The 11955-nt window shown below is 40.8% G+C and overlaps 3 protein-coding genes across 4 annotated transcripts in view; all 3 read left to right on the forward strand.

Moving 5' to 3' along the window:
- Positions 1 to 11955, forward strand: part of LOC131104468 (receptor-type tyrosine-protein phosphatase V-like) — a 90490-nt gene that overhangs the window by 66710 nt on the left and 11825 nt on the right. The gene's annotated exons all lie outside the window — the stretch shown is intronic.
- On the forward strand, positions 1008 to 9334 carry nr2c2 (nuclear receptor subfamily 2, group C, member 2). 2 transcript variants are annotated; one of them, XM_058052283.2, is made up of 15 exons: positions 1008 to 1227; positions 2528 to 2612; positions 2791 to 2884; positions 2964 to 3164; positions 3883 to 3988; positions 4074 to 4253; positions 4393 to 4549; positions 4636 to 4726; positions 4842 to 4987; positions 5134 to 5293; positions 5387 to 5508; positions 5609 to 5748; positions 6038 to 6175; positions 6269 to 6374; positions 7441 to 9334. In XM_058052283.2, exons 3-15 carry the CDS (start codon positions 2816 to 2818, stop codon positions 7616 to 7618), a joined length of 1794 nt encoding a protein of 597 aa, XP_057908266.2. In that variant the 5' UTR covers positions 1008 to 1227; positions 2528 to 2612; positions 2791 to 2815; the 3' UTR covers positions 7619 to 9334. The 2 variants fall into 2 exon arrangements, with proteins under 2 accessions (XP_057908266.2, XP_057908269.2); XM_058052286.2 differs by lacking the exon at positions 1008 to 1227 and having other exon boundaries at positions 2553 to 2631; positions 2799 to 2884.
- Positions 9869 to 11569, forward strand: mrps25 (mitochondrial ribosomal protein S25). The gene is made up of 4 exons (XM_058052643.2): positions 9869 to 10107; positions 10193 to 10299; positions 10371 to 10458; positions 10583 to 11569. Exons 1-4 carry the CDS (start codon positions 9974 to 9976, stop codon positions 10773 to 10775), a joined length of 522 nt encoding a protein of 173 aa, XP_057908626.1. The 5' UTR covers positions 9869 to 9973; the 3' UTR covers positions 10776 to 11569.

Genomic DNA, 11955 nt, shown 5'->3' on the forward strand with positions numbered 1-11955 from the left:
ATTCCACCTATGCCCGTTCCGGGCATGCCCACTCCACTCACTGTGATTGGTCACACATCCAAAGTGCTTCCTATAACGATAAACCATATAAGGAAGTCCGCCCTCTGTGACATCACAAAGGGGCAGTTTTACCACGCCTTTTGAAAACGAGCATTTTGAGCCATCTCAAACTTCTTTCAGGGCTCACTTCTAAATATGCAAACTTTATTATCTGAAACTTTACGTTATCATCAGTGTATGTGTCAATGCATGATCACAGCATGGATATCAAATTATACTAAGTTTTTTTTCCCAAGGGATTCATAGTCAAAATAGGTGTATTCCAATGACATCATTGTAAGCTAGCTGAAATTAACCAGTTTTCTTGTGTTATTATGCACAGAAAAGGGAAAGAAATATGTGTTCATGTTTCACATAAGGATTATGAATGTTGGGTAAAATTTTCCCCAAAAGTGCAGTTTCTTTCAAGATACACCAATTTCTACCTTTGAAAACAATAACAGGATACTTTGAATAATTTATGGCACTTCTCATGATTGTGCTCACAAAACATTCTGGTTGGTATAGAAGTCATTTTGGAAATATAGAGCTTATTATTTCAGGCCTCCCCTCAGAAAACATAATACAGTTGGTGTCCATTCATCCATACATACATACATGCATACATATATACATACATTGTCTACGCCCTGAAAAATTGCTATGGGAAGTTGAGCTCACACTTTGAAATATTTGTTGGACATACTCCAACAAATCATGTCACTGTAAAGCAGATTTCCTCTTCAAAGCACAACAGGTTTTTATTCTTACAGTGTTTTGCATGTGAAATAAGTCCATGAAACTTATGCAGAGAACAAAAATGAATGGCTGGGTCTGAGGAGGTGAATAATTCATATTTTTCTTCCTCTGCTAGTGTGTTTTAATTGCTACAGTTTGAAACAAGTAACTCTAATATGGTCAATTACAAGGTGGACAAAGAGAAAATAATTGCATGTGTTTGTAATGCGAGCTGCAACGAGTAGACATGATGACGTCATGGCTGTCTGGCTTGCCCGCGCTAGTGGGAGGTGTGCGAAGACTCGACGGAGGAAGAAAAAAAAAAACCTCCAACCAACAACGCGCTGATGGTGCGGGGTCACGAACTATGACCTTTAACTGCACGAAAACAAAACAATTATTTTATAAAATTGCCTAGAGCCCCAATTCTCCGTTCGTCCACTCTTAGAGGTAAGTGTCTGTCTGAATTTTTTTTTAAAGCATAGAAAGCCGTGGGGTATAACGCTTGATAAATGAGCGAAGATAATCTCCCGGCTTGTACGTTAGCTAGCCGATGCTGGGCTCCATTCCTGGTAGTTTCTGTTAGCTCGCAAATGACAGTGGAAGACATTTGCTGGCGTGCATTGAACTGACGTGTATTAACACACAGTGTGAGGCCACTTGAATACATGTTCGCTACAGCTGTGGTTGTGTTATGCTAGCCTGGTGAGCTAATGGTAGACGAACTCGACCTCATTACCTTTGCCTTCCCGGGCACAGGAATTGAGAGGAAATGTCTTGGGACTTTTTCACCTTATCAGCGATTTGAATCCCTACCAGCAACATCGTCAGTAATCGTTTACGTATTGAAATGAAAAGACTGACATGTACTGTACTCATCATATATATATATTTATTCGCCTCCTGTGTTATTGGCGTATTGCCAAATTCTCCATTTTGTACTGTTGTGATTCGCATTGTGGAAGGGAAAGGAATTTTTGATGGACTACTGTCCGACCAATCACAAAGGAGCGTGTAGCTCTAGGCCCCACCCCCTAATTGTTTGGTTGGCGATGCTGCTCCTACAGTTCTTTGTATAACAATTTCCAGTCAAAGCTCAATGTAATGTACCTGCATACTTTTGTGATTACTGGTACTTAACTGCAAATACTAGTGGTATTTGTGACCCATCAAAGGCAATTTGAATGATTACTATTCCGCTGAAGACACAGTATTTTATAAAAGTGAGTCCACACCTTTTGAAACCAAACTTCTTTCAGGAATCACTTCCAAATGTGCAAACATTTCACAACTCCTCATCTGAAACTTTGGTATCATTTAACACAAAAATACAACATTCTAACTACATTTATAGGTCAGAAAAGTGGAAAATAATAGGTCCCCTTTAAAATATTGAACATTTTGACCAAATTTCTTGAGATACTGAATTTTGGGGTTTATTAGCTGAAAGATATAATCATCAAAATTATAAAGCAACACATTTCTTAAATACTGTGTAGTAAGTCTATGGAGTTAATCGTTATATTCTCTGAATATACAGTATTCATTCATTCATTCATTATCCTCAAAATGTTTCCAGATTTGTCATAGATTCCAGATTTGAATGCCAGTTGGAAATGGTTTGTCCCCTACCCTGTTCACCATTTCATTAATACATAAAATCAGAAATCAGCACCAATATTGTCTCATCACGTTGTTATTATACAGTTGTATTGGGGATTAATTATGCACCTTGCATCGTTCCAAACAGTCCTCACTAATGACCTTACATCATCATGACGGCCAGCCTGAATCTGCTCTCTCAGCAGAAAACAGACTTTGAGCACAAGGCAGAGGTGAGCATGGCTTCTAGTATGGATTGTTTCATGTGATTATTTTTTATTTAATTAACATTTTGTGTTTTATTGAGACTAGCTTCAATGTTTCAACAGTATGCAAGATAATTAATGCAACTGTGTTTGTATATCTTTCTTGATGACAATCAAGAGTGTTAAATTGTCTTTCACAATATAGGTGTCATTGTCCGCCACTGTCGGTGATGAGTCAGTCACCTCGGCGCTTTCAGGTCGTTTCTCGTGAGGCTTCGGCAACGTCACAGCAGATACAGGTGATGTCACGCTTTAATAGTTTATTTCATTATCCACCTTCATAATTGTTTACTCCACGGCCGCACTCTCCATTATCAGATTGTAACTGAGCAGAAGACGGGTCCGAAGATTCAGATTGTGACAGTCATGAACCCTTCTAGCGCTCCCAAGCAGCGATTCATTTTGACCACAGCTGATAGCTCCGGGGCAGGCAAGGTTATTCTGACCTCTGCAGACAACCACAACACCAAGCAGCTCATCTTTACTTCTGCAGACAGCCTGATGCCAGGAAGGATACAGGTGAAGTTTCCACTGTGAAATTGTCTCACGTGAGAATAATACCTTAATGATAATTCATTCATTCATTCATTTTCTACCGCTTATCCTCACAAGGGTCGCGGGGGGTGCTGGAGCCTATATCAGCTGTCTTCGGGCGAGAGGCGGGGTACACCCTGGACTGTTGGCCAGCCAATCACAGGGCACATATAGACAAACAACCATTCACACTCACATTCATACCTATGGACAATTTGGAGTCACCAATTAACCTAGCATGTTTTTGGAATGTGGGAGGAAACCGGGGTACCTGGAGAAAACCCACGCATGCACGGGGAGAACATGCAAACTCCGCACAGAGATGACCAAGGGTGGGATTGAACTCAAGTCTTGTAGCTGTGAGGTCTGCGCGCTAACCACGCGTACACCGTGCAGCCCCCTTAATGATAATGTTCATGTAAAAATCTGATTCTTCTTTTTGGTGATCAATGGTAATAATGTGGCATTCCTGAATGACTACCATTTTTCCAAGAACTAGTCCCAACCTTCCAATTTTGTCTGTGGGAAATAAGATTCCAGTCCAAACCAAGTACGAAAGGGCAGAGCTACTGTTGGGGGGCTTGCGGTGATTGCCTGGACTCATGATGTTCTCTAGTACACTCCTCTTACTCTACCTATCCCTAATATTGACATTGCATCCCGATAACGCTTGACAGTAACAGCTGTATCTCTTTTCTCTCAGATTGTCACAGATCCATTATCAGTGGAGCAGTTACTTGGGCAATCTGGTGATTTCAGTCGGGCACAGACAGTGGAGTACTGCGTGGTGTGTGGAGACAAGGCTTCAGGTGCACTAATGTCATTTTTTTCCTTTGTATCTCTGACATCCATATCAGTTGTCCAAGAACACACAAAGTCACTCTCACACTTCAGGCCGTCACTATGGAGCCATGAGTTGTGAGGGCTGCAAAGGTTTCTTCAAGCGGAGCGTGAGGAAAAACCTGACCTACAGCTGCCGCAGTAAGCAGGACTGCGTGATCAACAAGCACCACCGCAACCGCTGCCAGTTCTGTCGGTTGAAGAAATGCCTTGACATGGGAATGAAGACTGAGTGTGAGTCCGCTACTCTCAAAATACAAGTCAGAAAGTCAAAAAACTATTTAGAAATGTAATATATATTTTTGGCGCAGCTCTAATTTTATTATGAGAAACAAAATGTTCTAAAAATATATGTTCTGTTTTTTGACCTCAGCTGTTCAAAGTGAAAGGAAGCCTGTTGAGATTGTGCCCAAAGAGAAGCATGTCAACTGTGCTGCCTCCACCCAGAAGATCTACATCCGTAAGGATATTAACAGTCCGCTCATCGCCACGCCAACATTCATCTCAGACACAGAGACAAATGACTCCAGGTTGGTTCGTTGGAACCTGACTTCACATATAGTATATGTTCGTTTGTATTTGCTAATGTGGTAAGAACGCTGCATGTCATATGCAGATCAAGCATGCCGGACCAGGGGATGCTGGTTAACATCCAGCAGCCTGTCATGTCGAGTGACGGAACGCTGCTGTTGACGACTGACTCAAAGGTACAGCACTACTTGTACTTGTACTTACTTGTAAGGATATATTGCAAATTCCCTTTTGTTTGTTGTTGATATGCTGTATTAGTAACTGACTGAACTTTCTGGTTTTATTTGTTAGATGGAGTCCAGCCATGGCGACTTGGGGACGCTGGCGAATGTGGTGACATCACTGGCCAACCTGAGTGACTCATTGAAGCAGAACTTGAAAAATGGAGATTCATCAGAGCGCCAATATGTGGAGAATAACACTACGGAAATAACACGGTCAGTCCTGGAAGCAATGCACGTGATTAGAGTTATCATTAGGAACCTCCTCAAGTGGATTTATTTTGGTAGTATGCAACATCAGACAGTACTAACTAGTATGCCAACGTGCAGCTTTCTTTGATGTGGAATAATCTTGTGCACAGTGCCTTTGACACCCTGGCCAAAGTGCTCAATCCACCCGAAGCAGTCGTGGCTGATAAGTGTGTTAGCGGAACAGCCTTTCAACTCATTGGCCGAGATCAGGAAACAACAATCATTGAGGTTGAAGGGCCGCTGCTCACAGATGGCCATGTCGGCTTTAAGGTAGGATCGTACATCTCAGCAGTATTTGCAATAAAAATAGTTTCTATGGAAAAGGAACTGAGATGCCCTTGTGTATTTCCGTCTTACGTTTAGCTGACCATGCCCAGTCCCATGCCTGAGTACCTGAATGTACACTACATCTGTGAATCGGCCTCCAGGCTCCTCTTCCTCTCCATGCACTGGGCACGATCCATCCCTGCCTTCTCAGCTCTCGGGTGAGAACGTACTCCGTGCACCGCTTGGTCAAAAACACATCAGCAGCAACGGTGTGGAGGAGCCATCACGCTCTAGTTCATTGTCATGTCTCTGTCTTAGTCAGGAAGCAAACACCAGTTTGATGCGAGCCTGCTGGAATGAGCTGTTCACTCTGGGTCTTGCTCAGTGCGCTCACGTGATGAACCTGGCCACCATCCTGGCTGCCATCATCAACCACCTTCAGAGCAGCATCCAGGATGGTATAGACCACCGACCTCTTCATCTCACAGTAGGACACACACACAAAAAACATCATTTGTAGTTGCCTCCTTCCAAGCTATGCCCAAATCACACAAATATGTTGAAGACGAAAGAACACAGGACAAAACATAATAATCCTAAAACCTATCTCATGAATGTCATAGATGAGCAGAGGTGTCATTTCTCACGCCAGTTTAAAACTGGTTCTATCAAACAACACTATATGATATTCTGTCTCTTGCCTGGTTAAATAAAGTTGAAGTTCATACAAACATTATTGTTTTGCAGACAAGATGTCAGGGGAGAGAGTGAAGCAGGTGATGGACCACATCTGGAAGTTCCAGGAGTTCTGCAACAGCATGACCAGGTTGGAGACCGATAGCTATGAGTACGCCTACCTGAAGGCCATCGTGTTGTTCAGTCCAGGTGAGTGTTTTTTTTCTCATTACGGCTGTCAATAACCAAATGGTGCAGATTTTAACACAAAATAAAAAAAACATCAATTCTACGGCCCATCAGATCACCCAGGTATGGACTGCAGTAGGCAAGTGGAAAGGTTTCAAGAGAAAGCCATGATGGAGCTGCAGGACTATGTGCAGAAGACATATCCAGAGGACACATACAGGTACAGAGGGCCTTTGCACCTTTTAGGAGTTCACAAAATTCAGCCTTGTTCTATGGCAATATTTCTTTTAAGCAACAATATCAAAAAGAAGTATATTGTCCATATCGATAGAGACTGGATTTGATGCGGAGATCTGATGTTTCAAGATGGCACCGCGTGAGTGCAAGCTGCGTTTTTAGTATTTAATAGTGCTTTATTTGTTACTTTCTTTTTTTTGTGCCATCCCGAGCTATGTTCATCTTGTTACATTTGTTTACATCGTTTACACTTGGGAGCAGCTGTTAGGTTCGAGCACCTCTTCGCTACACCAAGAGAGCGGAGACACGGAGGAAGAGAGGCTGCACGGCGGGAGTGAACAGCAAAAAAGACTTTATACCGGCTTTTCAATCAACCACGTTTACCGTCTGTCATCATGGAGAACATCTAAACGTGAGATGGAAGCGCTAACGGCTCTAACCCGGCTGCAGAGATGATTGCACTGAAGATTGAATTATTTAAAAAAGTGGCTTTTTTCTATAAGATTGTTTCCATTTTGCACTTTGTACACGTATATTAGGCTTTGACTTTTGTCTGAACTTAGTTTGTGGGGAAAAAATATTAATTCATTTTTTACAGCTTATCCTCACAAGGGTAGCGTGCATGCTGGAGCCTATCCTAGTTGTCTTCAGGCGAGAGGCGGGGTACACCCTGGACTGGTGGCCAGCCAATCACAGGGCACATATAGACAAACAACCATTCACACTCACATTCATACCTATGGACAATTTTGAGTGGCCAATTAACCTAGCATGTTTTTGGAATGTGGGAGGAAACCGGAGTACCCGGAGAAAACCCACGCATGCACAGGGAGAAACTCCGCACAGAGATGCCTGAGGGTGGAATTGAACTTGGGTCTCCTAGCTGTGGGTCCTGCGTGCCAACCACTCGCACATCGTGCAGCCCCGGGAAAAAAATAAGGGGATATGTATTGTTTTGGTCCATATGTATGGTTTTGGTCCATATCGCCCAGCTCTAATTTCTTCATAGAATTCCTAGTTGGAAAAACTGCTCCTGTGTTCACCTCCAGGTTGACTCGTATCCTGACTCGTCTGCCGGCACTGCGCCTCATGAACTCCAACATCACAGAGGAGCTCTTCTTCACTGGCTTGATCGGGAACGTTTCCATTGACAGCATCATTCCCTACATCCTCAAGATGGAGACGACCGAGTACAACAGCCAGGACGCTGACCCCCCGACAGACTGACACCTCAAGAAATGGCCACTTCAGGTACTCAATGTCCCTCCAGGGTTGTTTGTTGAAGCCCTAATGGGGCGTCCTGCAGTGGCCTCGTTTTCTGTAGTCATGATTTACAAGTCCCTCTGGGTTTATAGACATAGCTAATAGACAAGCTAATGACAAGCTAATGCCATGTCAACCTCCAGACGTCTAAATTGGTCTTATTGGATTATTCTTTCACTATAATGACATGCATGCCTCATTGAAAATGAGGTTTATGAAATATGATATTTAAATTTCCCCCATCCCTGCATTTGAAATGTACTTTATTATTTGTGTAGTACATACTGGTATGCAATACCTGGTACTGTGCTGTTTTTTTTTGTGGCGTTATGTAATAAGGAATAGAAATATGCATTGCAATGCCTTTTACTTGTGTGTTTTATGTTGAATACATGGAACTAACAACTGGAAAGAGAACATCCATCAGGTACTCGAATCTACTCAATGTAACAGCAGCAGACCTCAGTCCAAGTGTAAGTAAAGTGCTTTAATGGCTCATTTACGTGATTAGTTAAAATGTATTTATTCCATATTGTACTTCTAGCTTTCTCTCACACAATAAGCCAAATGAGCAGATTAGATTGTCTTTATGTATTTTTTAATTTCTATAAGAAAGTTAAGATGTTTTTGTTGTTTTTATGTTTATGTACACTTTTTATTTGTGGCCTATTCTACCTTGAATATTTTGATGATATCCTGTGCAATCACCTCATCACTTTTCCCTTTATGACAATCATTTGTTTACTCCCGAGCTCATCAGTGTCGCTCTCTCTTTTATTTATCAAAAGCATATGTTTGTTTGTTTGGTTTTTAAACAAGTATTACATACATATTTTGGTGTTTGTATTTGTACTGTGCTCAGTACACATCAGTCAACTTGAGTGGTGTTCACTCACATCCATTCGGACTAAATTGAACCTTTGTGTTTTTTTTAATGTTTTCTGAAACAACTTTGCTTGTTGCATACTAAGTGTACTTAAAACAATTTTGGGCGGGTATCCCTAATTTTAAGAGTAAAAAGACTGTATTGCATTGTCCTGAGGACTTTATATGCAGCAGCTTCAAGCTTGTATAACGATTGATAGAAAATGTATCCATGAATGAGAATGGGAATCCAAATAAGTGAAATGAGTTTGTAATGTGGAATATGTTCATTGTAATTTGGGTTGATCCCCATTTCAACAGTTTGTAAAGTTGTGTGTGGAAATTTAAACTTTTACATGTAATTTCATTAAGATGAGTGCATGTTTGTTTTTAAGCAATTTTATAATGTTCTTGCAGTCTGCCCTATTAATCAACATTTTTATAGTGCATTGCCGTGCATGAAGAAGTGGCTAATTGCATTTTATTAAATGCTGTATGGAAAAACGTTGGATTAAATGTTGTGACTTTAACATATTACAATGAACACCTCCACTTTTGAACATATTTGAGATTTTTTTTTCATCTTTGTGGTTTGACTATTACAGGGTTAACCGTTTCTACAGTGTATGTTCTGATTTTTTTGCTCACATGTTAGTTCAAAATGAGTCATTTTTTGACCCAGATTAATTGCAACTTTACATGTCTACCTCACAGATGAAAAACCAGTGTATTATTAACTGAACTCCTGTATTAACATTCCGGCCTCTGAGGCTGGCTTCGTCAAAGCCACACATGAAAGAAAATAAAACATTATTCATCAAATGTGTCTATCACATTTATAGTTCATTTTGACTTTACACTATAAATTCAGTAATCAATGGACCAACTCTGGTTTTGCCTCCCATAACGTCTGTTTTAATTGAAATCCATTTTTAGTGTTCATCATTAATGAAGATTTAAAAATTGAAGGATTAAAAAGTTACACAATAGGCAATAATAAATGTTACATTCATCTGGATATGGTATGGTACATTGAAATTTGAGATGAATCCATCCATCCAATTTCTATGCCACGTATCCTCATTAGGGTAGTGGGGGTATGCTGGAGCCTATCCCAGTTGACTTCACACTCACATTCATCCCTAATTTGGAGTCAATTTGGGGTTTATACATGGTGTATAAATTTATATAACATTGTTTCTACATTTATACATTTGGTGGGGTTAATACACACCAAAAGTTGCTTGCCAATGGCCGGTAAAAACCAAGAAGAAGCAGAAGCAGCAACACCCGCCGAAAGGGGGCGGTAATGCACCAAACTGATGGATGTCAACCGCCATAACACTGAATGAAGATTCGCGCTGCTGACGTCATCAAAACGCGCTGAGAAAACTGCTCGAACGACTCGAGGGATAAGCTACGAATGGTAATTTGTATCCAATTAAATAGTCGACAATGCCTATGAAAGGAAGGTTTCCGATCAGGAGGACTCTGGAGTACCTCGGGAAGGGCGACATCATCTTTAAAAACCGAGTGAAGATCATGACGGTCAACTACAACACAAGAGGAGAACTCAGCGACGGGGCAAGGTCGGTGTTAACATAAAGTAGCGAATAGAACTCCAGCGTCGTCAGCTTGCTCGTCTCTTTAAATTGCCTCTTTTTTGTTTTGCAGGAAATTTGTTTTCTTCAATATTCCTCAAATTCAGTACAAAAACCCGTGGGTCCAAGTAATGATGTTCAAAAACATGACGCCATCGCCGTTCTTGAAATTTTACCTGGGTTTGTTGCCTTGCTTTTTTTTTTTTTAAACCCGGAAGCTTCTTTGATCTGACATTACTGATCTTCTCTAGATGATGGTGAACAAGTGCTGGTGGATGTTGAAGGAAAGGACTACAAAGACATTGCACGACACATAAAGAAGATTTTGGGCAAGTCAGAGTAAGTATAATGAAGGATGTATTCTGTGCTTCATTACCGATCAAATCATTAGGTACAGCATGCAATTCCATCATGTCCAATACAAGAGCAGTAACACATGTATTCTCAACACTTCCTTGCCCAGGACCACGTTAAAGGCCGAGGCACAAGCCAAGATGCAGGCCTCCAACCCTGCTAACTTTGGGCCAAAGAAGTATTGTCTGAGGGAGTGTATCTGTGAGGTGGAGGGCCAGGTGCCTTGTCCTGGAACCACACCTCTGCCTAAAGACATGACTGGCAAGTATCGTTCCCAGATGAGTGCGGAACAAGAGAGCTGAGAAGAACTGTGACAGACAGACTGGTTCTCCGCTGTAGGAACCGGTGATGTTATCTGATCTCCCAAGTAAGAGCAATCTGACATCATGCTTTGAGTTTGTATGCGATGTTGAATCCAGAAATGTGGATTCGCATGTCTTGACTTCATCCGGTAATGTGCACATCATAAAAACATACAGGTGGTCCTCGGGTTGTAAACTGTACCATTATGAAGACTCACATTGCATACAGACCAAAACACCAATTACAAGAATTAAACTAATAAAAAATTACAAGCCAGAACATAATAAAGATCACTGACCTGGCAGGTATGTCTACTGCAGTGTTAATATTTTACTGATGTCCAACAGTCTGGGATCAAAACAGTGACACATAATTCCATAAACTGAGGACCACCTGTAGTTATATTGAAAAAACAATACCGTATTTTCCGGACTATAAGTTGCACTTTTTTCATAGGTTGGCTGTTCCTGCGACTTATACATTAAAAATTGTTACATAAACACTGAATACACCTTTTCTGTTTATGTTTATTTTTTTATAAGCATTGTGTTAGCATATCTTACACCTATTCAGCCTGTTCTCTATTCTTTTATTGTTAGAACTTGCCTTCCAAGAGGATGTAATGTCTGTTTTGGTGAAGTAGTTTGTAAAATAAATTACCCGCAAAAAATGTGACTTATAGTCCAGAAAATACGGTATATAATTTTTTATATTGAGGTAAAAAAAAAAAACTACAAAAAACAACAATTTTGTTTAGTTTTGCTCTGATGTTAATAAATTTGTCCAAATGTTACCAGTCTGGCATTTTAGCATAAAACATATAGTGTGAGTGGTAATACTTGGCATTCATTCAGTGTTCATGCATCGCAGTAAAAGCAGTACGTTTGTGCAATGTGCGGCCATATCGAGCTGGAGGGAAGTAAACACTGGACAGATGCTAGTCACACAGATCACTTGACAAAAAAAAAAAAAACCTCGGTTGTGACCTCGGCTTTGGCTCTGCACTTTAGAAAGCAGACATACACACAAAAGTGACAAAATATCCCCCAAAAATCTAGTGCGGTTAATCACAGAGACGTTTAAAATGTGTCAAAACTGGTCATAAAACGGACACCAACAACTTGAAATGCAATTGGATATCAGTTGGATGACATCACCATCAAAGTACTTGTATATAAA

Source organism: Doryrhamphus excisus, linkage group LG15, assembly GCF_037039965.1.
Source record: "Doryrhamphus excisus strain RoL-2023G ecotype Guam linkage group LG15, RoL_Dexc_Guam_v1.1, whole genome shotgun sequence".
Lineage (NCBI taxonomy): Eukaryota > Metazoa > Chordata > Actinopteri > Syngnathiformes > Syngnathidae > Doryrhamphus > Doryrhamphus excisus.